Below are 26201 nucleotides of genomic sequence, written 5' to 3'. Positions count from 1 at the left end.
AAAGCATTATACATTAGTTACATATTATCTACATATGGTATCATATTGTGTATGAGTTCTTGATTAAATATAAAACTTGATTTTCTAAATAGCATAGTATACACATTATCACAGTAAATTATGCACAAACAATTGCTGGTTTCTGGTTTTATTGCAGACAGGTCCGAAAAATGCAGCACATCATTTAAAAATAAACTTCTGCTATATCCAAGCAAAGCACGTATTTACTGAGCTGAAACATTGCCAGTCAGATCGTCAAGAGTATAAACTCCAAAAGAAAAGATCTCAGAAACCGAGTTTTTATACCGAGAAGTTAGGGAACCTCTAAATATTTTTAATATTAAAATAACTTCCAAATATACGTATTTAACACTTTCAAATTAAAATCTACCTATGGTATTCCATAAATTGGCTACAGAGTTGGTGACATTTATTTACATTTCATAATATTATTTAGTTTTCAGAAACAACTAATTTGCATACACAGACAGATGGCAGAACACTGTTGTGGCATTAGTACTGTGTTATCCATCTCCACATAGCCGACTCTTCTTAGCAAAAACTTGAACAAAAAATAGATTAAAAGCTTTAGAACCTCGTTATCATTTTCGTGTCATTGGAGGAAAGGCTTATAAATGATAAACACTTTGACTCTTTTACTGTAGGACAGAACATTTTTGGATGTATGTGCAGGTGCGTACTAACTTGATGCCTCTTGCTTAAAAATGAAATGCAGTTAATCTGAGCGTCCCTGTTCCCTGCTCCCTACCCAACTTTGTCCCTTTCTTATACAAATCTTTTATTCTGTTCCTCAGCAAACTGAGAAAGTCTCAGAGGTCAATGAAGAATTTACGGTTTAATTAAAGTCTAAATCTCTGCATTAGCATTGTTTGTGCCTTAGTATTATCTCTGACAAAGCATCACTTCTCCTTAATTCCTTTTCCCCTTGAGGCTTGACTGAAGAGATCTTATCTACCAATTCTGTATTTACTGTAGCCTTCTTTCACAAAATCCATTGTTTTTACTTCAGCATTCTCCCCTCCTTTTGTTACTAGGGACCATAAACTCTCACTTAAGTCACATTTACCCAAACTTTCCTCAACTTTCATGTTTTCAGTAACTTCCCCATTTTGAATCACATACAGCCTCTCTCTCCTATAGATAGCTCCCCCGCTTTATGTAGCAAAAAATTGCCAACAAACACACTAAAAAAATTACTGGAAAATATTCTTGTTTTATCAACAGCTCTCTAATTCATATCCACCATTACCACTGTGATCTGGGTTCTTGATGATTTGCTAGCTAACATGAAAGCTTCATCCACCTGGTTTATAGATATAATAGATTTACATAATATATTTCCCTACGTTACTGTTTATAGTCTTAAGAGAGTTGTAGCTTATTTTGTACGCATTTTGACACACTAAGTGGTGTCCTCCTCTTCTCCAGCCCATATTCTACGGTAACAAAAAGTCTTTTTACACTGATGAAGTGCCTCTGTAAAAGTGTGCAAGTTGCTAAACACAACATAAACGTAAATGAATGGCGTAAGATTTAAATGACTTAATTACACAAGAGATTAATGCCATGTCCTTGGATGAGGCCTATAAAAACTAGGGCAAATAACTCTGCTCACCTGCAGCACATGGGGTCCAGGCCTGATAATATCATTACTGTCAGTACCCATGTTACCATTTTCAGTTATGTAGTAAAAAAATAGGATTTCGTCAAAATCAAGATCAAATTTTACAGTCATCTCACTGACTTTTTTCCTTTTAAAATCATGATAGAACTGAGTTACATGTTAGCTATCATATGACCTGAAGACAGTTTCTTGTACTTTGTTGCATATAATTCTCAGGAAGAAGATAAAGTGGAAATATTGGAAAAATAAAAGCATAGCAATACATGTTTCATAGGAAGTTTTTTATAGTGTGTACATAGTAACTATAAAATCAGAGTATTTTTATATTACTGAAGTCATGCACAAATAATAAATATTGTTTTGGCATTTACAAAAAAAAAAAAAAGCCTCAAGACCAATTAAGTCATCTCCTATCTGAGTGAATGTCCCAGGATTAAATAATTTTTCTTCACTTTCCTGGTGGAAATCCATGAATATAGAAGGCACCATATCCCCCAGAAATCACTAGTGGGAAGTGATAAGCACAGATTATAAAGCTTTTTGGTAAAATTTAACAATATTCCATCTTCAAAAGGCAGACAACTGTGCTTACATGTTGTGTACTAAGACATATTTGCAACATTTCAGATCACTTAATTTAGACACTAAGTCAAAGACAGCAACGCTTAAAGTAGGTACCCAACCCAGGCTAATAAATCATACCACGTAAAGTCAAAAGAGTTGTCCAACTCTGTACAGCAAATGGAGAGGAGCAGGCAGCTCTGAAGTGAAGGATTCAAGAAGAGGTCTGCTTCTCTATCATCTATGGGGTACCTCGGAGTTCCTGATCAGGAAACCACTTTGATCCAGCCAAAGAAAGTACTGACAAAGGACTCTCTTTTGCAGATAGGCATCTGCTGGAAGGAAGCCAGAGACAGTGGCTGTTGCATCTCAACAGAGTCCTTGAGGCAGCGGCTCAAAGGCCTCCTCAACCTGAGGCAGCTTGTGCCCACTCTCCCTTCTTTATGGAGAATGCCCTACTACAATATTTGCTGTTGCTAATCCCAAGCTTCCTCTCAAAACCCTCAGTGTTCAAGAATCAGTGAGATACAGAGAAAGAACAAAGAAGAGAAAAATCTGTAGTCTTCAGAGATGGTAGGAACATGTGTACGTCATCATAGCACACGGTAAGTTTTTTTTTTTTATTTCCTTTAGCTATGCGAGTTATTGCTTGCAAAGTAAAACACTCAATAATAGGAAACTAATTAATTAGCTTATTCAGCACCAGAGTGTTACACATACCCCTGATGCAATCTAAATACATTTTTCTACTGAATTATTTTTGTGTTTAGAAAGGAAGAATTAAAGATGGAGGGAAAAGACGACTGTTTTTGAGACCGATTCAAGTGCCTACTGACAGGGCATTACTTCTGGCAAAAGTAAGCATTTCAGACATTTCTCACTCAGATTAGCATCACAATACTCACCAATGTTGCAGCTGCATCCTTCCTTTCACCTACACAAGATCACCTTCTCTAGCCAGACTACATCCGTGATGCGCCACTTAAAATTCCTCAGTGGGATGAAACACCTCCTTCTGATTTGTGACCTCTAGCAATCACCTGTCAGGGCAGTTTAGCTGGCTTAAATTCTTTCACTGACAGACAATACAAGATATTCAGGATCTAGCAAAAATTTCCCTGGAGTACTTCAATTAAAAATCCTCTGTATACAAGTCCTCTGCATAGCAAGTCCCAGAATCTGCCTGTAGTCATCAAAACGGACAATGCAGAAACCACAGCTTCTTATCCAGGGCAGCACCACTTAGAAAATTGTCTTTAAAACCCTAAAAAGGGAAATAAAACCTTGTGCTACAAACTAGGAGCAAACAATGAACTTCTTGCATGATACAAGGCCTCAGGGCTATATTGAACAAGGATACTAAAAAGTGTAAACATAACCACGGCAAGTGTCATGCAGTAGCAGCCTTACAAATGATGTAACAGACCTAGTTTCCATCTTTTTTCAGCTGTGAAGTGGTTCATAAACGTTTTGCTTGCTTGTCTTCAGAATACATCGTATGTTCTGGATTAGATGATACTAAAGGTATTCCTGACAATTAGTTATATCACACTGTAGGAAAACTCATCTTGGGTCAGCATCACAAGAAGAAGAGTTCTCCTTCTGTGGCTGTGGTGGGCTGCTTTCCTTTCCACACCTCCTGCTCCTCCGATTGCCAGGCAGAAGAGGCCTTTAGGTTCATGTGCCTTGAAGCTGCCAGAGCACTCCTTGACAGCGTGTGCGCTCAGCAGCTGGTGCCTCGGACATCTCTGAATCTGAAGAGACATGTCAGTATCTTCACCAGGAAGATTTTCATCTATCTCTTAAGGATCTCTTAGGAAATTACAGATACATAGCTTTCAGTAATGTGCTTCATGTGTAGATGCAGCCACTAAGTTCGTTACTGACATATTGCTGACTCAATTTTTAAAGCCTAAAGTCAAAGCTGGGTGGGGCTAAATCCCTCGCAAGCAAAGGTGAAAATTTCCTTCTTGAAAGCTAGACTTCTGGTCTGGCACAGCGGATTGCATATGAAACTATGCGCAATTATTTACAAAAGACTACACCGTATTAGCAAGCAAATTCAAAGACTATGGTCTAACCTGTAATCACAGGTGGTAAAAAAGAAGTGGACCGTATCTGAAATTATCCTACCCCTCTGTAGGCACCTCAGGTTGGACATTACAGGACATAGAAGAGAGCCCCACACAAGCCTCATGGTCTAAAGAAGTTCTCCAGTGACTTCTGTACCAGTAGTAGAATATAAATAAACAAGCACTTGATCAATGTACATCACTTTTCACACTTTTAAGTAGGTAACATCTCTAAAAAATCCCAAACCTCAATATTGTCAGTAATGGTTCAATTTTATACAGGGATCTTTCAACTGCTAGTGCTGAAATTAATCAATAGCATCTAGTTCTTCAACAGCAGCCTGTCCAAAACTGAAAACAACTCCAATGTCTGATATTAAAATTGGCAATGACTGGCTATCATTTACAAAAAAACCAAGCTTCGAATTATTTTCGTTGTATGTGCTACAAAAATCATGTGCTCATAAAATATCCATAAACATTTTCACATCACTTTTGTAATAATTACTTTAGCCAGTTACCATATCTTTTTTAATTTATGGCAAAATATTTTTTTGCTTAGGGAGCAAGCTTAGCTACAGAATGAATTCAACACATCTATATATCAAATATTCATGCTTTGCTTTTCTTAAGTGTCTCTTTAAAAAAAATATTAGAAGTTAAAACGTATTATTTTATACTTTTCCATTCATAAACTCAAATCTAATTGGAACATTGCTGCAATCAGTTTCTGGCATGTGTATGTGTAATAGCCACCAAAGTACAGAAATATGACAAGATGTTCTGATTCCACAGTAATGATGAGCTCAATATAAAGGTCTCAAATAGAAAAACAAACTTGTACTTTAAGCAAATCTTACCTACTCAGCTGAGTACTAGCAACTGCTCAATACCTATGCAATTTTAAAGGAAGCGCATACAAAAAAAGTTGAGCTTGGTCAAATCTCTTGGCCAAATGATCACTTGCTCTTTGAATTAACTCAGCACAAGTACTTCAGACAGTGAATGCTTCAGTTCTCTTTACCAATACAAAATATTTTTTATTTAAGAAAGGTCTATGGTTACTACACAATCTATAGAGCAGGGGTTTTTTAGTTAAAATTTTTAAAATAGGAGTAAAATCTTAGTATGAGTTTTCAGAAGCTTCACAGTAGCTTCTTTCAGTCGTCATATCCCAGGCTTTCCTTATTTTTCTACAAATTCCACCCTATTGCAAAAAGCACCCTGCTTGTCACAGTAGTAGACTCCATTGCCAGAAGTGGCTCATTTTCCATAGCAATCTTAACATATTTTTCACCTCACCTCACTTGACTTGCACATAAACTACCAAAATCCTTATTCCCTTCCTCTCCCCTAACTTGGAATAATTAGCAGTTTAAACAGAAACACAGATGATACATTGGATCACAATCAGCAAGATATCTGTTCAGTATCCTCTGACCCAAGAAAACATAAAAAATTCTGCAAAGCCGACTCTAAAATAGCCCTGCCACAACAAAAGATTCCTCTGACCTCGAAAATGTAGAGGCTGGTATGTGACACAAAAGCGCAGGACTGATTTTTCCTTCCTGCCTCCATATCTTGCCAGCCCTGGGGAAAGCCACTGATGCTGATTTCAGGTAAAGAACTCGCACACAGAAATACATAGTCAGTACAACACTTAGGACGAGTCTTGTCCCTCAAATTGATTCTGCATCTGGAATAAACATTGTTCCAAACACAAGATGTGGTTTGGACAGTAAGAACTTCAGTTCCTGGATATAATCCAACTGCCCAATATGAATATAAATAAACAATTAGGTACATCTGGTTAACTAGCAGCAACATGAGAATATCTCTCATTTTTAACCATTGGTAGTAACATGAGATCAATTGCTCAAACTGAAGGTCAGAGTTTTCCTAAATATATGTTCTCAGCTCTGGATATTCTTGATATCCTTGATATCCACACAAATATCCTAGACAGCTTTTAACTGTGGCAAGTTCCTGGCACCAAAGACAACGGTAAATAAAATCCACAACTTCATATTTTAATTAAAAATCTCTTTTAAAATAAGTGTTATTTTTTAATAGGTTTACTGACCGACCCCTTACAGATAAGGGAACAAGGGTGCTTAACCTATCTTTTCTAGCTTGTTACTTTGATTTTTTTTTTTTAAATTCTTCTCCAAAATAAACACTTCGAAATGTAAGTCTCTCTCCATCCTGGAGTGTTTCATCATCTATCTCGTCTCAATTTCACCCTTACAGCACCTTAATGTCATCCTACCAGAGCCCCTCATAAGAGCTACTGCTTCTCAGTCCAAAATGCTATGATAGAACTAGACCTGTATCAACCTCAGTGAAGTCTGTTCTTGCAGAATACTTGACTACAAAAGCATAACTCCAGGCAAGACAACTCAAGTACTCCTCTACTGCAACCCTGCTATGAAGCCCACATTCACTGATTTGGCTTTAATTACTGCTGTTATGTCTTTACATGGTTTTGACACAGGCCAGTTGTCTGATCTCTACATGATGGTCTTGTGGTATAAACATCTCCTACCTGAGTTTAGACATCTGTGACTAAGGAGAGTAAAAAAGTTTATTTGTCACAGATCTTAGTATGATTAGATTCCCTAGATTATATGCCAGCACAGTCCTAGCTTTGTCTGTCCCCAGAGTGAAAGTAGAGGAATATACAACATTATCATCTACATTAAGTATCATTAAATACTGAGATTAAATCAAATACTTGGCATCTCCCTTATTAATGATTTTCTTCTCTATGCAATTTTTCCTCTCTTGTTATTTCCTGTCATCTTCTACTTCAAGTCTATCTTCAGATTAGATAGCCACACTTCTGAAACATAACAAAAAATGGAGATTAAACTAATCACCTCAAGCAAACGTTTATTACACTTTGGAGCAGCTTATGAGAACCTGATTTACACTCTCATCTCATAGCAGCCAGAAAGTACATTGAAAAATTTTTTAAAGAAAGTAAATTTGGCTTCAAACACCAGTAAATCTAGGTTGCCTGAGCAGGCTATTTTTAACAATTCTCCATGTAGTCCAAAACAGTTAACACCCACGGTAATGTCATCTAAGACAACCAAGGGGATTTTTTTTCTTCCGTAAAAGAGTTCATGCAGCCCAATGAAAAACCAGATGGACGATGGAAATGAAAGTTTTACTTAACTAAACTTTGTTCATTTGTTGTTTTTTTTTCATTTCATTTTTTATTTTTATTCTTGTATATTTCATAGGCGCTTTTTAATGGGGTTGTTGTCATAAGTCCCAAACTAATTTATGACAGAACCCTAAAATACTTTTCTTAAACATCTAACATTTTAGTAATTAAAGGGTTTTAGTAGATCTTACAATGACTGAACCTGAGATGCTTCCCATCAAACGTCTCGCTTCAGGCAGGAAGGAAAAAAAAAAAAAAAAGAGAAAGAAATTTTATAAGATGAAACTCCCAGGAAATACTGTTACACCCCTTCTTCCTGAGTGTCAGTGCCTTAGCCTCAGCCCTGAACCAGCAATAAACCTGTGCTAGTTTATAAAAGACTGGGGTTAGCAACTGAAGCTTATAAAACAATTTTCTGCAAATCGTTTCAGTTTGGCTATGCACATGTGAACAAAGTGGCAAAGTTCAATGCAAATCATGCTGCTGTTGGCTGTGACAAGCAAGCACACAACACATTCATACATACAAAGAACAGGCAAGGTGTGCATTAAAGAGATAAGCACTTGAGTGCATGACAAATTGAGCCCAACTCATCCATGCTATGTTTTCCATTGTTGAGGGAAAGTTAAATCACTTTTAGTTGTGTAGCTTTTTTAAACAGCAGGCATCTTGACTTACAATAAGTTAACCCTTTCCTGCACCATGCCCTCTATATTAGATTTGAGGTTTCCCTTCCCTCTAAACCGTGTACAACTGACCTTCAGAAATTAAGGTGCTCTCTGTCTACAGCCAGGGAGCTAAATGCAATCGATATGGTTCTTGAAAAAAATGAAATACCTGATAAAGATTTTTCTCTGTAAAGACTGTATAAAGCAAATCAATTTGCTGCAAAAGACCTCTTGTTGCTGATAGTTTGTGAGAACTTTTATAATGTCATTGTTTTCAAAACACTGTTATGCCAAACAATTAAACAGCAAATTCTCTATACAATTTTATTATATATTCCCTATGCATATGCACATTCATACACTTTTAAAGGTTTTTAATGGCATTCTTGAACTTTCAACCTCTATTTTATTTCATTTTCAAGTTACTATAATTCACATCATGCCTGCAAATATTCTTCAATTCCAACGGCCGTCCATCTTTTATAATGAACTTTTCAGCTAATCAAATGATGAACTATTCCTAGCAAGGCAAAGCAAAGACGGATTACTGTTGTTGCAAAATCATTGTCAATACAGAAAAGACCAGCCAGTTTGTTTTCATCAATTCATAATGCTAATTTTTAGTTTAACTGCCCAGTTTAATAAATCAAATTCAAAAGTGAACATTCGGACATAATTACAGTCTAAAAACATTTGCCTGAAAAGTGATAAGCGATATGTACAGATCAAAGGCTTAATGGTTGCTATTTTGTGTTTTGTACCTTCCCCCATTTAACTGGAGAAAAACAAACTGGGTTTGTCTTTTTTTAAATGCTACTTCCAGCAATATTATTATGACGTTTAATGAAGTAAATAACTTCACAAGCAAACTATACATGAAAATGGAGGTGTGCTATATTCAATTAACCCCAAAGTATGGACAGTTTTGTTCCATGTCTGACAAATTCTTCAACCTCTGCTAAGTTGATCAGTAAAAACTCGGCTAATTGAATCCATCGATGTGAAAAACCACAGGCTCAAGTCTGTACTGCATACATCAAGCTGAAGGATTTCTGCTTCAGCCATGGCGGTAATAGTCAGTGGGGTCAGGTCAAAGAGGGTTAAAGTGAGTCAGGATATAGCCAAAGGAATACATCAAACACTGATTTTAAAAGGGCAATTAATCTTAGACAGAAATGCTTCCTGGGGAATGAGATCTCAATCTTAAGAGCACACTACATGATGTAGCAGTAAAAATGTACATATACAAGCTTAGAGAGCTTTCATCCTGTGATCACAAACAGAAGGGGAGTGCTGTTTATCAGAGAAATACAAACCCTTGCTAAAATACTTACATTAGCTTCTTCCGGGCCCTTACTTATTGAAAAATAAGTTCTTTAATGAGAAGGCAACAGAGTTTGCATACATGAAATATCTTTTTCTGTACATGTATTGTAAGTTCTTTTGAACAGCTACTAGATGACAGTATTTAGAGATTTCTACCAAAGTAAAATTAAATAATTTAGTCTTGAAAAAAACAGGAATGAGCAGATAAAGGAGAAATGGAATACCTGAAGGGCTCTTTACACTGAACAGTAACTTAAATTTTTTTTTTTAAGCTACCTGTTCAGAGTTAAGATTGAAAGTGAATTTTCAACTAAAGTTCATTTTAATTTTTCCATTCCAAAATATCAAGAGTTAGCTTCAAAGCTGATAGATTATCACATAGTCTTTATTTTTAAAGAGTTTGACTAGTAATGATTTTTTGAGTTCAGAAAGTATTTTTCCACTTCACAGAAGAAAAGTGGATCCATAGAACTTACAACACATATATACAGCATTTGCAAACAGTATTTGCTAAGTTAGTATCATTAATTAGTTAGCAATATTACTGGGAATCATCAGCTATGTGGACAAAATACTGCAGGTACATACCTCTGAAATAAGTTACAGCTAATTTCGCTGCATTAGTTTACAATTTTAAAGATAGCTAGCTTTGCAACCACTCTTCCATCTGAGGATACTGATCCCCAACATCACAAGTGGCAGAATGGCATCTATTTGTGTATCTGTTCCACACATCTGTCTTCTTTGCCAGTGAGTAACACTTTGCATTAAGATACTGGACTTAGCGAAGTTTCCTGAAGTGTAGACACCCGCTGCATTTTGCCAGTGTAAGTGTGGTGATGATGCATCAGGAAAAAGGGCAAGGAGCACAAGAAGCATTCCAATCTTCAATGGCTATAGCACCTCTGTGCACATGCCAAGCCTCTTTTGCTTTTACACAAGGAAAATTTTTACCTCTATTTTCTTACAAATATTCTCCAAATCGCTACAGGTACCAAATCAAATAGAAAGTACAATTTATCCACTGACTGTGAAGGTAGCAAAATCTCAGATTAAAACGAGGTATTCAAGAAGGGGACAACTACTATTGTACAAGTGCTGCTGAATCCTTAGAGAAGAGAGTAGGACACAGTAAATAGTGTTTATCAGTGGATTACTCTGCTTTACATTATTCGTAAGGCTGCTACTTTTCTCCTAATTATTTTCTGTAGGTCCTTTAGTTTTGCAGGTTCTCTTCTTTTTAGCCCTGTAAGATGTTTATATCCTGGGAAAATCAGGTTATGCTTATATGCATCAAGGCAGAATAGAAAAGGACCACAAGAGAGAAGGAATACGGAAATTATTTTACTCCCCCCCAAAGATACAGTACATATACCTAATTTAAAGACCAGAACCCACTCTCTGGACCTCAGGGCAAGTGCCAGCGAACAGCTCATGCCTATTCAGCTAAATTATCTCCTCCCCATATTGCTTATTGAGCATAGTCCCCAGACCGTTAATCCAAGAACACTGCTCAGATTTTCTGGGAATGTATTAATTGGTCTAGACCAAAATTATGCCAGAGAACTGCTAATAGTCATACAGCACAAACACAACATGTTCTAGCCCTCTTTTGTTTACTAGCATAAATAAAAACACTGACACCACAATGTCTAAATCAAGTTGTGCACTGCAGTGTCCTGGTTGAGAATTTCACATTGCAAGTCTTCACGGAGGTTTACTGCTGCCTCCTGAAAGCTTTTGTAGACCCACTCAAGTCTCCAGTTACAGTTGCACCAGTTACAGCAGTAAAGGTGGCAGTGCTGCGTATATAACATATGAACATTAACAGGATGATGACCCCTACTGAAAAAAGGAATTTTGGAGCATTCTCACATTTTCTATGAAACTAACCTTAAAAACTATCCTGTAAGTCTATATACTTTGTGTTCTTTAGCTGTTGCTAATACGCTTGCTTCTGTGAGCAAGGATATATGAGAAACTAGGAGAAAGGTTTGTTTTGGGTTTTTTTGGTGAAGTTTTTGATGGCTCAGTCATACTGAGTGACCTCTGTGATCTCCTTGGTCTGAAACAGACTGATTTAGGTCAGGATCCAAGAAAAATCAAACTCTTAACTCTGCTACTGACCTCAGCGTGATGAGGTGCAAGCCACATCACCCCTCTGTGCCTCTAATTTCTCCTTCCTTTTTGTCTCTCTTCACTCATCTTTTGTCTAATGATAAACTCTGTGGGAATACACTGCAATGTCCATACAAGTGCATAAAGGACTTAAGGTTTCCTCCTAAGACACACAAAAAAATACTCCTTTTAAAACTGAAAATTCACCACAACCAAAGCATTTTGTCAAGATGCTTTGATTGCAACAGTTTGCTTAAAACTCATATACACAGCAGATTACTTGCCCAACAACTTGCCCAATTTCTAGTAATCTTCCGCAATCTTTTCTTGACTGCCTAGATTGTCAGATCTGTAGCGTTCCATCAGGGATTTGTGAGTATGATGCTGATACGCCCAGGAAGTGCAAGCTCTACTGCAGCCCATGAAGCAGATCACTCTAGGATGAAAAATCCCACCTCTCTTCTGCAGAGAATTCTAGAAGTGCTGGCTTCTGATTTCCAAACTGCATAAGCTAAATTTTGAAAAAGTTATTTTGCTCTGTGGAGGATTTTACTTTCTCCATTTCATACTATTACTGTTAATAATAGACTTAAACTTTGTTGTGCCTGAATAAAGTCATTGGCCTTCTGACAAATTTAAAGAGAACAGCCTGGAGCCTGATACTAATAAAACTTATTGGGTGGCCGACAGAACAAATTTAGTTGTAGCTGAACAAATTTCCAAAGGCTTGTCCGAGAAACAGTGCTATCTCCCTATTTTCTGTACCTCTTTCTACATTCTACCCTCTTGAATGTGCATGCTCAGAAACCACTTTCAAGTCACAAAAAAAAAAAAAAAGGCACATTACTCTTGTGATATTAGGGAAGTTGCTAGATAGAAGAGGAAAGACAATGATCATCTAGTCCGACTGCCTGACCAATTCAGGGCTGACCAAAAGTTAAAACATGTCTTTAAGGGCATTGTCCAAATGCCTCTTAAAAACTGACAGCCTTGGGGCATTGACCTCCTCTCTAGGAAGTCTGATCCAGTGTTTGACCACCTTCTTGGTGAAGAAATGCTTCCTAATGTCCAGTCTAAACTTCCCCTGGCACAGCTTTGAGCCATGCCCATGTGTCCTATCACTGGATACCAGAGAAGCACTCAGCACCTCCCTCTCCACTTCCCCTCCTCAGGAAGCTGCCGAGAGCAATAAGGTTACCCCTCAGCCTCTTTTTCTTCAAACTAGACAAGGCCGAAGTCCTCAGTGGTTCCTCGTAGGACATTTCTTCCAGCTCTGTCACCAGCTTTGTTGCCCTCCTCTGGACACATTAGCGTACCTTCACATCCTTCTTAAATTGTAGGGCCCAGAACTGTACACAGAACTCAAGGTGAGGCATCACCATTGCTGAATACAGTGGGATAATCACCTCTTTTGACCAGATGGTTATGCTGTGTTTGATGCACCCCAGATGTGGGTTGCCCTCTTGGCTACCACAGCACACTGCTGACTCATTGAGCCTGCTGTTGACCAGCACCTCCAGATCCCTTTCTGTAGGGCTGCTCTCCAGCCACTCCTCTCCCGATTTATACTTGTGCCCAGCATTACTCCATCTAGGTGCAGAGTCCGGTATTTGGACTTGTTAAATTTCATCCCATTTGCCACTAGGAAAGGGGCAGGGAGCTCACATGCTACTAAACAGATAATCCTCGTATACTCGATTGAGGTAAAGTCAGAGCAATCCTTAAAACCAAGTTATGGTTGCTGTTTCCTGAAAAACTGTATGCAGAAAGATCACAACCAGCCTCAGATCGCCACCATGGTTTTTTTTTTTCTTTTCTTTAAAAGCAAGCCAGAACGTTCTTTATACACAGAAGTCCTCTCTGAATATGCTAAGAGCTTGTTTAGAAATGAGGATTGCTAACAAGAAGCCATATAAGCAGCACAGCTGCCACACTACTAACTCTCAGATTATTTGCACCTTTCTGTGTAGTCATGACAAACTAATTCTATATTAATTAATTCTGTAGTCATGACTATTAATTCTCTAACCTCTGGACTTCCACCTCTTTTGATCAAAAAGAACTACTAAATGAAAAGGCATGCAATTTTAGCACAGAAGAAAATATCTTTCCACTTCAACTTAAAAAAAAAAAAGTAACTGGGGCAGGTAGGTGTGTGTGGGTGTAAAAAAAAAAATCAAAAAGTCGGAAGTCAGACCGATGAAAGGCAGATGCAGAATGATAATCCAAGCAGATGGCCTGCTTAGGAAAAGATAACAGGCACAAATAATGACTCACACCCGAAAGGAGATGTACACGATGACCTCCTCTAACATGGAGAGCACCACTGAGTCAAGGACACAAGGTGGGTGGAAAAACTCAAGTAGCAGGTCCAAACTGAACTTCAGACCACAAGATGACTCTCACAGTAGAGGAGACAGTTCACTAGAATTCATACCACTGGTGAGCTTTTAATAATCTTTTAAAGTGCCTGCACACTACAAGAGCTCTAACCCTTCACAATACTGTCATATCCATGTGGGATGATAGCATGGCTAATAAATTGCCTAAAACTGACCAGGGCTAGTTACATTTCTAAATTTAGGAGGTCTGGAAAAAAAGCATTTCAACACTATACCTCCATAGCACTGAAAAGCACAGACCAGCCTGTAGAGAGCACAGGCAGTCAGACTTACTAGCTAGACACGGGGAGCAAAAGCTTCCCGAGTTTGCTCACCACCGGAGCAGCATGGACAGGGATGGTGCTGTGCTGCTCCTCTCCTTGCTGTGCGGCTCCCATGGTAAACCCCAGGTCCAGCTCATTCTGACCTCAGACAGAGCAAGCCCAGTTACGTTTCGTGTCAATCCAAAGACATTCACACTGCATGCATTTACTTCCTTCTATTGCACTATTTGTCACTTGCATCAAAATTAGGAGCCGATGCAACAAATCTAATCTAAATTCAATTTTCTGTTTGACTAATTTACTGGAAGTCAATGCTTAGAAAACCGGGGGAGAACAAAAACAATTAATATGTAGTCTCTCATACAATATACATTAAAAAAAGCTGAGAGTTAATTGAAAACAGTTGGTCCCTAATTTTACAAAATCATTCAGTACAGCGAGTCTTAAGAGAAAAATCCTGGAAGTCTTTTTGATCCTTGTTTTATTTCTGAAAGAACTAATGACATTGCTGCAGAAAGAGGTCAGTTCACACAGCTTTTCTGAATGAACAACAATGCTGTGAAAACTGGGATTGATTGATAGCCTACTGTTTGCGTCATTATGTCCAAATGTTTACCATTTGAGTCTTCAAGGAAGCATGAGACAAAAATCAAAACAAGTTTTATGAAGACTTCAACAACACTGGCAAATTAAAATTATATCCAGAGTTGTTTAGACATGATAGCAGTGGGAGAAAACTGTTTCCTGCTGCATTATACAATTTTTATCTTTGCGTTATGCACAATGTCTTAAATTTCTGGTGTGGAAGAGGAAAGAAGTCTTTCCCTCCCCCAGAACAACTCTGTTTTCTATCATTTTAACCCTTTGCCTCTTCAAAGCATTCTGTTGAACTCGACACTGTTTCCTCTTGCAGTTGTTGCTCTGTAGTTATGTAAGTTCATGGCGTGTTCATCCCCTTCTCCTAATAAGATGAGTCACCATTTCTAAACGAATTGTTTACAATATTAGGATGTTCTTTTACAGGAACCTCATAAATGTCTACTAAACAAATTTTTGTTTTTTTAAATTGCTGCAAATTATTCACATGGGATTTTTCAAATTTGATAAACTCTGAAGTTCAGAACCGGTATCACTACTTCTGGAAACAAAGGTCCCTTAATTGGCAACAGGAACACCTATCATCAGATGCATAATACCATGGGGAAATGCAGCATGAGCTCTCTAGCAGCAACAGATAGATAACAATTTTATTTATCTGTCATAAATTACGTTGTTGCTGTAAGCAGGTACCCTAATCTACCTCATCTCAGTAAGACAGAGGTTATTAGACGGTAGGGAAAAATAGTCATGGTGCTATCTCCCTTCAGGCACAGATAATTAGTGTTGTTATTAAGCAGTTTTGGGAAGAATCCCCATAAGTAACATGTTCTACCATATCAGGTATCTGACCTTATGCTATCTTTGCAGGCAACGTGATCTTAACACCTTCTCTTCCTTACCTGGATAGAAACTATAACTATGCAGTCTAAGAGACCACAGGCAACATCAAGCTTCACCTTAGCCTGTTCCTCCATAATACACTATATCTTCTCACAAATAGTAATAACTCAAGTTGTTTAAAAGACTGACTAATTTTCTGGAATTGGAACTACTGCTGACAATTCCACTTTACCACACAAGAACTGTCCAATTAAAGGATCAACTTTTGTCTGTGCAAGTGGCATCCACAAGCATAGGAAAAAAAAGATCAGACAGCGAGTTTACAAGCTGCAGCATGAATAATCAGAATAATTTGATTCTAACCCTGGAGTCCTCATGAATGGGTGTTTCGTATTAAAATAAAAAAAGACATCTGTCATGAGCTTCGATTCAAAACTACGTGATGCAGTCTATGAGAAGTAAAACTAGGACTTTGGACTGTTGGCTGGAAAGGATCTTTGTACAATTTCAGGAGTGTAAAATGGTGAACGAAAAGGGGGACAGTGGAAAATTTTATTCTGGTCTTCCCTGAGTAACCAGGGCATTAGTCTTCTTGGAGGACATCTGAAAACCAAGAGATCTAAACTGGGAAATGGAAGAATGTTGACAGAGAGACATAGTCTCTAGGTATATAAATATTTTTGATTTTCATATACAACAGTACAAAAAGTTGTTGGAAAACTCAAAAGAAACGGAAGTATAGATAATGGAACACCACAGGAGAAAAGGATGGAAAGCAAGAAGAAAGAACAAAGCAGAAGTGACAATGATTAACTATTTTCCCTGAAGATCTAGATGTATTTCTATTAGGAAATTAAGGTTTGAAAAACTACAAAAATAGTTATCTAAATTATGGTGAGCTTAGGCAAAGCAGAAGAACCCATTTTAAGGGATGCAAAGGCAGCTATTAAAAAAGTAACAAAGGATAGCAAGAGTTATGTATGACTAGAATAGAGGTATTGAAGGAACATGGTGGAGGAAAAAGAAACAGCTGTAGAGCCACTGACATGAAAGAAAATAAGATGGGTCAACACAAGTTGAAAAAAGAACTGAAAAATACGTGTCACTCTTCCATGATGCTAACATCAAGATCAGAAATAACTGAACATTGCCCAAAAGCTAAATGACCAGCTTGCTTCTAAACACAGTTTAATATGCTCACATTGCAGAACTTACAAAGTTTACTTTAAAAGGCTGAAAACTGAAATGAAATCGCACATCTTCTAGTAAGGATTCCCAGTAACTCTAGGTGGTCAGGGATAGCAAGCTAAGTATTATCTATACAACCACAGAACTCCCAAGTTCTATTTCAATTGTATTCAGCCTTTACATGAATTTAAGTAAACAATAATTATGGAAATATAATAAATAAAAAACCATACTAATACACAGCATAGGCTTACCCACAGTAAAATTTCAGATTGAGGTGTCTTTCTTTCATTTATGAACTGATGTGTAACTGATAAATTGCAATTTATTATTGCAATAACTAAAACCCAAATAATAACATGCCTTAAATAAATATTACAGTAGGCTGCAATACAGAGTAAGTGATTACTAGATTAGTTTGTGTTTGAAAATATTAATTTTAATATTTATCAAACACGACAAGGACAATTTCACTGCTTCCCAAACTTGATATCAATACAGGAGGATCAGAACAAAGAAAAAAAAATTGAAATAAGTTAAATGCATCAGTATTAAACGCAAGGTGATGCACCTTCTGTGATGACTTGGTCTTACTATTTCTGTTGCCACGTAACCACAACCACTACCTGTGAAGTGGCGAAACAGGCACCAAGAAAAAAAAAGGAAAACTCAGCTAATGAGAAAACACCTTGTTTTACACAGTTGTGTCTAAATACTCATTTACACAGAAAATTAGGGAGGGTTATATTACAGCCGTTCTAACCTAGTTTTCTGGAAGAAAGTACTGTACAGTATTGCAATAGGAGTACTGGAAGGTGAAAAAAGAGCATCTTCTCTGAAGGTTCTCTCAACATTGTATTATTCTTAAAGATGTTTGCTACTAATAAAGGTGGCCGTTATCCTTGTTCTAGAGGAACAGGGTATCCTTTATAGTCAAGATAATTAATGTAATTGCCAAAAGTCTATAGAACTACACTGGCTTCTTAGTGCTTGTTCTAATTTGAGGTACTGCTTTTCCTCACACTTTCTGATCATTATAAAGTATAGTAAAGTATAAATTGCTTGATATGCGTTTTGACAAATGGGTTCCAAACTGCTATACTCTCTGCAACAATTCCACTGCAGTGATTAAGGACAAAAAAAAACAAATCAAGCTAACGTGCCTTGCTGTCTGAAGAGTTAACAGATAGACTATGAGTAGAAGCCACTCTTTCCTTTGGTCTAACAATGCCCATGACAAAAAGCCTCTAACTTTTATCCATCAGTTTTCTTCTGATGAACAGTTTGAGGTGAAACCATTTAGCAATACAGAAAGGTGAGCGTTGTACAGCATTCATTAAGGAGGATAATATATACGTAATTGAATGAAGGACCAGTTTGAAGAGAAACAGGGAAGTATGAGTTGGGATAATAACTGCTCAAGCTTTTATTTCTTAGAGCATTTAAACAACAAAAGACTCGAATAAATAGCTTCATAAGCTAATTCAAATAAAATGCAGTATCTAAACAGTTACCCACAGTCCGTAACAGTCCAAAGTAATATTGACACAGTATTTTACAAAGACCATTTTCACTATCAGTTTTACTGTCACTATTCAACCTGTTCTACTTCTGACAATGTTCTTTACATCATGTTTTCAACAGTTGGTAATCAACGTACGTATTCAATCCACATATATATAAATACATTTTTCATGGAAATATTTTTTTCTCAGCACAGTTAAAAGAGAGACTTAATTATATCCATGTTTCCTAAAGCAAAGGCATATAGACACTGTGGGTGGTTCCTGAAACCCTTCCCTCCCTCTTCTTGTGGTCCCTAAGTATCTGGCAGCAGGAACAGCTCACATATATGGCTACAAATGCTGAGTCTGAAAATCATATAGTCCCTGCGTTCCCACGGCACAAAGCTCAGTTACGGATGTCACCATAGACAAGCAATCACCACAATTACCATGAAGCTTCCAGTTGAATGAAAAGTCATTGGAAAAGAGAAAACCATAGAGGAAAAAGGAAAAAAAAAAGTTCAACAGATGGAGAAAAACAGAGAGAAGCTAATATTGATAGCGTTGTGTTGACAAAAAAATGCAGCTGATGGCACCAATGCTTTAATTCACTAAAGAGAGAGGGTAGAAAATATTCCTGGAAAAATCTTTAAATTACTTTTTGAAAACAAGAGTGAAAAAGGTTGAAAACAACTTGCTTCACCAATATCTATTATGTCTTTAAGCATATCTGATGAGATACTTTTTTCCTTTGTTCAGAAAAATTAAGTAGATCTAAACTTTGATAACGCTGAGTAAAGTCTGAAAATCCACATGTAGAAAAGGTTGCCATCGTTTTCTAGTATACCTTTAATAATGTATTCTATTTTGTTACAACATTATTTTAATGCCTTGACCAGAATAAATACAAGTTGTAGATTAAGATGAAACATAAGTTTACAAGAGCAAAAACGAGACGATATCAAAAAGGGTCCAAAGAGGACAATTTTAAATATAATGAAATACAGTCTTTACCATAAGCTATTTTTCCTTCAGAAACTGTTTCATCAAGATTTTCCTGTAGAAAGAGACTGTATTATCATCATTTTATAGATCACATACAGAAGTCAGAGAGATACTATGGCCAGAAGTATCCATTTTTTGGAGGGTGAGAGAGAAAAAGAGTAATGAGAGGCCTAGAACTTGACTTCAGAGAGTGCTTGGCGTTTGCACACTCAAAGTCCCAGAGCTCTCGCTGATTCTAAGTACAAGCAAGCAAGCAAGCTCTTCAGCAGAACACTCACGGTGATCACTGGATTTTTCTGGAGCTGCTCTCTATAAAATGGGTGGTTTTCTAACACTCAGCTTGCCTAGTATCACATATGAATGAATTCCCTAGGGGAGAAGAACTGAATTCAATTCCCAAAGGCAGTATTCAGCTGTCTAAATTACACTACTTCCTGAAGTACATTAATTTCCCATCCATCAGGACAATGATTTTTCACTACACAGCCCTGAAATTAAAACATGTCCAGCCTGTGCAGGAAGACAAAAGTCTCACAGAAAACAACAGGAGATGAGAGGTGGAGAGCGATTATAAGCTGTATAGCGATCAGTATGCATGTGTATGGAAATGAAGATTGTACAGGCAGTCTACAACCCTGAGAGACCCGCTAAATTTCAAGTATTCAATTTCAAACGGATACAACTTCTTTAGAAGAAAAACATTTACATCCCAGGTTTCCAAAAAATGCTTGCAAATAAAAATCTCATATGCCCATAAAATGGACAGAAACACTCAGCTCTACAATCTCCTCTGCATTTTGAGCTGATGGAGCATCTACTGGCACAGGAAGCTTGGTAAATTCTCAGTGAACAGGATCAGAGAGAAAATGAGTGGACTGAGTGGGTTTCATGGAGACTTCAGCAGCACAGGTGTGCTGAGGTTCTGCAGTCTCAGGAGTATAGTCCACTTGCTAGAAAAGGGAGAACTTCATTCTTGGTATGGCTGCTAACATTTCTATAGGCAAAACTTGAAAGCGGAACTATACAGTCTGGGTGAGTTAGCAGGGTTTTTTTAACAGCTCAAAGCTGTATTAGAGCGTGAACACTTAACATGGTGCACATTACATTTGAATAGTGCATGAGATGAACAGATTAAGCCAAACCAAGATTAAGCCAAGAGAATAATCAAAGTTCACTTATTGGCTAAGTTGAATCATCAGTGAACAGAGTATGATGAACTGAAGCAGTCAAGCCTAAACCAGTGCTGCCCTTCACACCTCTTAAGTGCACTGAGCTTACCTGTGCATGTTCCTCAGCAGTAACCATCACTGCTGTCATGAGCATCCATCTTCTCAGGTCTTTTTCTGTAAGTCTGATCCTTTCTCTATCATCCCTCCATTTTGTCCGAGTTCTGCATCTTCCTGGGCTATCTCCTAGGTCTTTTTTTCTTTCCATGTTGCCATGCTTAATTTTCTACTTTGTATTCCTCTCTGGGGTGCACTCTATTTGTACAGCAAACCCTGAACAAGTTTTCCCCAGCCCCTTATCTATCCCCAGATCCACCTGACCACCTATCCACCTGCATCATCTTGTTCTGCCAGCACAAAATGCCCTTTTTAACTTTCAATTCAATTTGTTTCTCCAAACAGGTCTCCACACCATAGGAATGACCTCACCAGCAGGACTTCCACTCCCATTCTTTCACAGATGCCTTGCACAATCTCAGCATATGATCCACATGCAATATGCTGCTTTTCCTCCCTCATCCTTTTATCATCTCCTAACTCACTTACTCTGTCCAGGTGTTCAAAGTTGTTATGTCAGTTTTTGGCTCTTGCCCCAGCCTCTTTCATCCTGCCACATTGTTTATAGTCGCTCCCCCCATCACATTTAATGGCTCCCAGATCTGTCATTTTCTTCCAAATTACTCGTTCAGCCAGTCTGCCTCCCCCTCCACTGGCTCTATGTATCAGTCTATCCCCATATCTCTTCAAGAGTTCACAATATTTTCTATGTTTCGCTCAGACAGCTTTCCTTCTGTTACCTACCAGAAGAGGAGGAGAATGCTCAGAATGTAAGAGGAGCAATTGAACAACGCAACAATACAAAGCTGCATTACAGGAGAGATTCTGCTGAATCCTAGATAGCTCACACCAATGTGAGCGATCGAATTTATTAAACTCAAAGTTTACAAGTTGCTCAGTAGAATCCTAAGGATCAAAGCTAGGCCAATTTTAAGCAGATTTATACAGGAACAGACAAGCATATTCCAATAAAAGGAAAACCTTCCACCAAATTTCAAATCGCTCCTCCTAAGTGCAAGGATAGTACCTATTTTAGTTTATTTTCTTTCAAATGATCACCATTTTTTGCCCCCATTGAGTAAACATGATAGGGCTTTTTTCAGCTTTTAACAAAAATGAAGCAAGCAGTTAGCATAGCACATTTCTATCCTGCTATTAAAGGTTGGTGCATGTGTCGACATCTGAAAAGAAGGTCTACTAATGGGAAGCATCAAGTCATTGGCACTCAGATGAAATTACATTACATTCATGCTTTTAATAAAGGCAGTAACTAGCACATTCCCCATCTGCAGCTTTAGCAAATCCACATAGAAATTATCATCCATTATATCCTTGAATAACTTCTGCATAAATGCTTTTTGAATTTCTTTCATTTAATTTGTGCTCTGGACTGCCTTCCAAGCCAAAATGCATCCTCCTCCTTACTCTCTTTTTTTAAATTTACTTTGTACCATTTCACTTGTATCTGTGGGATCCTCACACTTAAGGACTTAAAGATGGTTAAACTTGCTTGTGCTAACATTCAAGTATCTATTTGTATCTTGCTTTATCCTTTAGACAGTTAGTTGAAAGCATTACCTAAAAGTATGCTCTAAAATTTATAGTAGCTTTAGGAAAAATGGACGCATGGCAAGCAACATTCCATATTTTTCTTACCTTTTGTTATTTTTTGAAATTGTTCCCATGTGTTAAACAAGTATTAAATGGGGGTAAAAAAATACTTTTGAGATTCCAGTCTATTTTTAAGATGACCATACTTAAAGAAACCCATGACAACTGCTTGATTTTGAATTATACAACTTCTGTGTACAGCAATATCTTATAGATTTTTACACTGTTTGCAAATTAGTGCTTTACTGTCAAAAGGTGCCGATACTACACCAGTAAATTCTGTGCCAAGACCATCTCCAGAATATCAGACGTTCTCAAAACAAATTGCCATTTATTGACTGAAAAGTTACTTCTTTACAGGTACTGGTAAGGCAACAGCAAGAACAAGATGAAAAACACTTCACATTAAATAATTCTGATCTCAATTTGCAGAGTACATAACTTTTACATTTATCCCACCTAAGAAGTATATCAGAGTTCCAATAGTTGTAATCTTTGAGGCTAACATCCAGAAATGCTTATTTTTCCGTATAAGTGCTGATCAGCAAATGCTACTGTATGAACTAATGCTACATGAACTAACGGGTATCATGTCACACAATACTACTTAGTAACCACACATAAAGTTTACATACTTCTAACAATCTCTTTCTTTTCTGGTACATTTTTAAAGGTTGGGCTTCAATAGGGAAAAAAGTATTCTGAAAACATCTTCAATTTCTATCAACTTTGGAATTTTACATATTAAAAGTTTACGCAATACAAAATCAAAGGTAACTTAAAACTTCTATTGATGTTGCTTTAAGAATATTTTTTAAAAACACAGAAAATAACACGTGATTAACAGCGTGATGGCAAAGGAGCACAAGAATTTTAAAATAAAACTTCCAGAGATTAATTTTTCAGGAGTGCCTAAGGACTCAATCTTACCCTTTCCAAACACTGCAGGTGATGGGCATGTGTAATCGGCACGCTATAGGGCAGGAAGGAGTGAAATCTGAAACTCTGGTACTGAGACATAGTTCTACCTCCAAAATCCCCATATTAAAAAAAAAATAATAAAGTCAACAGAAAAAATATCTTACTGGACAAAAGTTATTTCTACAGTACCTTCCAGGCTGATAGCACTAGGACACACATCTTTTAGTAGATCTCCCAAAGTATGCAACTGTCCTCCGGAAGCAATTGGACGAAATAGCTTCTGTATAAAAGGTCTCTCTGTTGTTGCCTGTTTTAACAACAAAATTAGCAAAATCAACAATTTAAGGACCATGCAAATATATACTATTACTATTTGAGACAGGCAGAAGATAGGACAGGACAAGAGGTTGCAGCAGAAGCAACATCTGGCATTACCATTTTTTTCCCCCCCTTGCATTCCATTCATATAATGAAATGCAGGGGAGTTTTTGTTTGTTAACAATTGAAAGTAAGCTGACACTCCAGAAAACCGTGAAGATAATTTATAAATAGTGTCATGGATAGAAGAGTGTTAAATCCTTTTTATTTTTTAATTTAAAAAACCCCCTTCTGTTATAGGAATGAGATCTGCTTGAACAAAACATTTCAATATATTCCAAGTTTTAGTAAAACAAGCAGTAAGCACAAACTTAGGAGCTCAACGTACACCTATATGTTTTGTTGAGTAAAAGCAAAATTGTAAAAACTATCTAATACCTTCTGCAATAGTCTGTCTTCCTTGTTTTAGAAACACATTAAGCACTTTCAATGGCAAACAGGTACCTTATAGTTCAAGCCAGGTGCATTTTTTCCCAGTAGATTTTATGTTAAAAAAATTCAAACTATTTCAGCAACAAGAAACAGTACAATTAAAAAAAAAGAAAAAAGAAAAATGTGTTGTGCTTTGACAGACAACCTAGAGTCCTCTGCCTACTTATGGAATTAGTCAGACATAAAGAACAGTCATGCCCCACTTCTGCTGCAAATATCCACAGGAATTCAGAATGATTTCAACTACAGGTCCTGTTAGATCTTGCACATCATCATAATTTCTTTTGGAGACAAAAAAAGCAAATCGACTGCCAGTCACTACTGCCAGTCCCTGTCCACAACATAGGCAATAAAACTCCCAACGCTGCAGAAGCAAAGTAGCTTATGGGATCTACAAATGCACTTATTTAAGAACTGTGGTTGTGTTAAGGTAATCCCATTCTTTGAGTATGTGTATAAGCAACCCCAGGCTCAGCAAGCATCTGATATTGAAGGGACAGGAAAAGCGTTTTTTTCCCCTGACAACATGACCTCTTCCCCCAAACTGGGACACCTGAGCCAGAAAACAGAAGTTAAAAACCTCATATTCAACCAACCCAAAAGTTTTAATCAAGCTCTAAATTGTTGCTGACAAATTTCTGCTAGCAGCTAACTCCAGAAAGCAGCTGATGTGGCCCACATTCCAGGTGACTGGGCTCCAGTAAATTACACTTTCATCACATGCTATCTTAACTGGAAAAAGCAATACAAGCTACTGCCACTTCCAAATTTAGTTTTCTACCCCTCAGAAAGTGGTTCCTGTCCTGCTACGGTACTTCAAGAATAGAAACAAGACAACACAACTCAACATCAGGAAGTATTTTATCTCCTGGTAGAGATTTTTGGGGAAAAAAACAACCAAGTATTGTAAAAATTTTGAAAGGTAAAAATTAATTTTGAAAGGAAGTTACAATGTGGTCTCTGTTACTTACGATATGGTCTCTGTTACCTACCTACACGTAAAGCCACAAGCAGCAGATTAACCGTGACAACTTAATTGTCATTCACCTCTCTGAAACAGCAGGGCAAGGAATCTTTTCCTAAGAGTGGTACACTACCTCAAAGTAATTCCAGGGCAGCACAGTGCTGAACTGTTGACAGACAGCTACTTGTTACTTCTTGCCAACAGTCTCCAGAAATAGAAAAATAATCTTTTCCCAGTTTTTCTTATGAAGACTGATCAGAAGGAGCTGACTAGCTGCCGTACTCAATTCTCTATGTCCTCAGGGTAGCAGAATGTGGATACAAACAGTGCTAATGAAATGTCTGAACATTTGAAAAATGATGGGAGGCACACAGCCCGCAGGATCCACCTCAGACAGATCCACACTTGAGAAGTGAACTCTGGCACATTAATGTTTTGGATGTATATTTCTTCAATATAAAAAAAAAAGATGAAAACTCTAAAACATTGTTGAAGTCAAAACAATTTTCTACCACTTTGAGTTTATTTTTAAAAAATAAACTAAATTATTCACAGAAGTCTAATCACAGCTCCCAAGTGCTTACCATCTGGAGTAGCAGAAGTGGAAATAAACACCAGAAGGATGCAGGCAAAAGTGGTTATCATCAATAGACATTTATGATAAGAATTTCCCAAGTGCATTTTGCAGTTTCTCATTATTTAATAATAAATTACAATCCATTTTTTCCCTAGTTATCATAACTTAATGCCATATTACAGCAAGAGGGAAATGCCAATGATGTATTTTCTACAATCTCCCACACAGTTGCTGACTGCTGCAAAGCAATATCCTCAGTTGCTATCATGAAACATTATACAAAATTAATTCAATTTTATATTTTAAGTGTTGAGCAATACAGATATGGTAATGTAAATAAAAATCACTGGTCTCCATCAATGTTAAAATGATAAAAGTAACTTCATGTCATTTATACAAAGACTGTGATTCACAAATATAATTCTATGGGCAGAGTATTACCCCAACATGCTTACATTTCTCCCCCACCATGCAGCAGATGCTTTATGCCTTGAAAAAAGTCAGAAGTGCCATCTTACAAACTAGAATGTTTACAGGATAACTTTTCAAAGTATCTTAGTCATGTAGCCGCATAAATCATCTTAGAAAAATCGTATTGCCACCCCTTTTGAAGTGTGGTAGCTAGTAATATAAGCCCAACTTGACTGCAGCTTTCCACTCTAGTATTTAC

General features: G+C 37.3%; 1 protein-coding gene across 4 annotated transcripts in view; it reads right to left on the bottom strand.

The window, feature by feature from the left end:
• Positions 1-26201, bottom strand: part of ATG5 (autophagy related 5) — an 81115-nt gene that overhangs the window by 1573 nt on the left and 53341 nt on the right. For all 4 annotated transcript variants that reach the window (XM_063329857.1, XM_063329858.1, XM_063329856.1 and 1 more), the window contains one exon: positions 23370-23487. In XM_063329857.1, the coding sequence (XP_063185927.1) occupies positions 23370-23487 (118 nt within the window). The remainder of the gene's footprint in view (positions 1-23369; positions 23488-26201) is intronic.

This window comes from Chroicocephalus ridibundus, chromosome 3 (assembly GCF_963924245.1).
Source record: "Chroicocephalus ridibundus chromosome 3, bChrRid1.1, whole genome shotgun sequence".
Lineage (NCBI taxonomy): Eukaryota > Metazoa > Chordata > Aves > Charadriiformes > Laridae > Chroicocephalus > Chroicocephalus ridibundus.
Note: the sequence above shows the minus strand (reverse complement) of the source record. Positions and strands in the feature narration are given on the sequence as shown.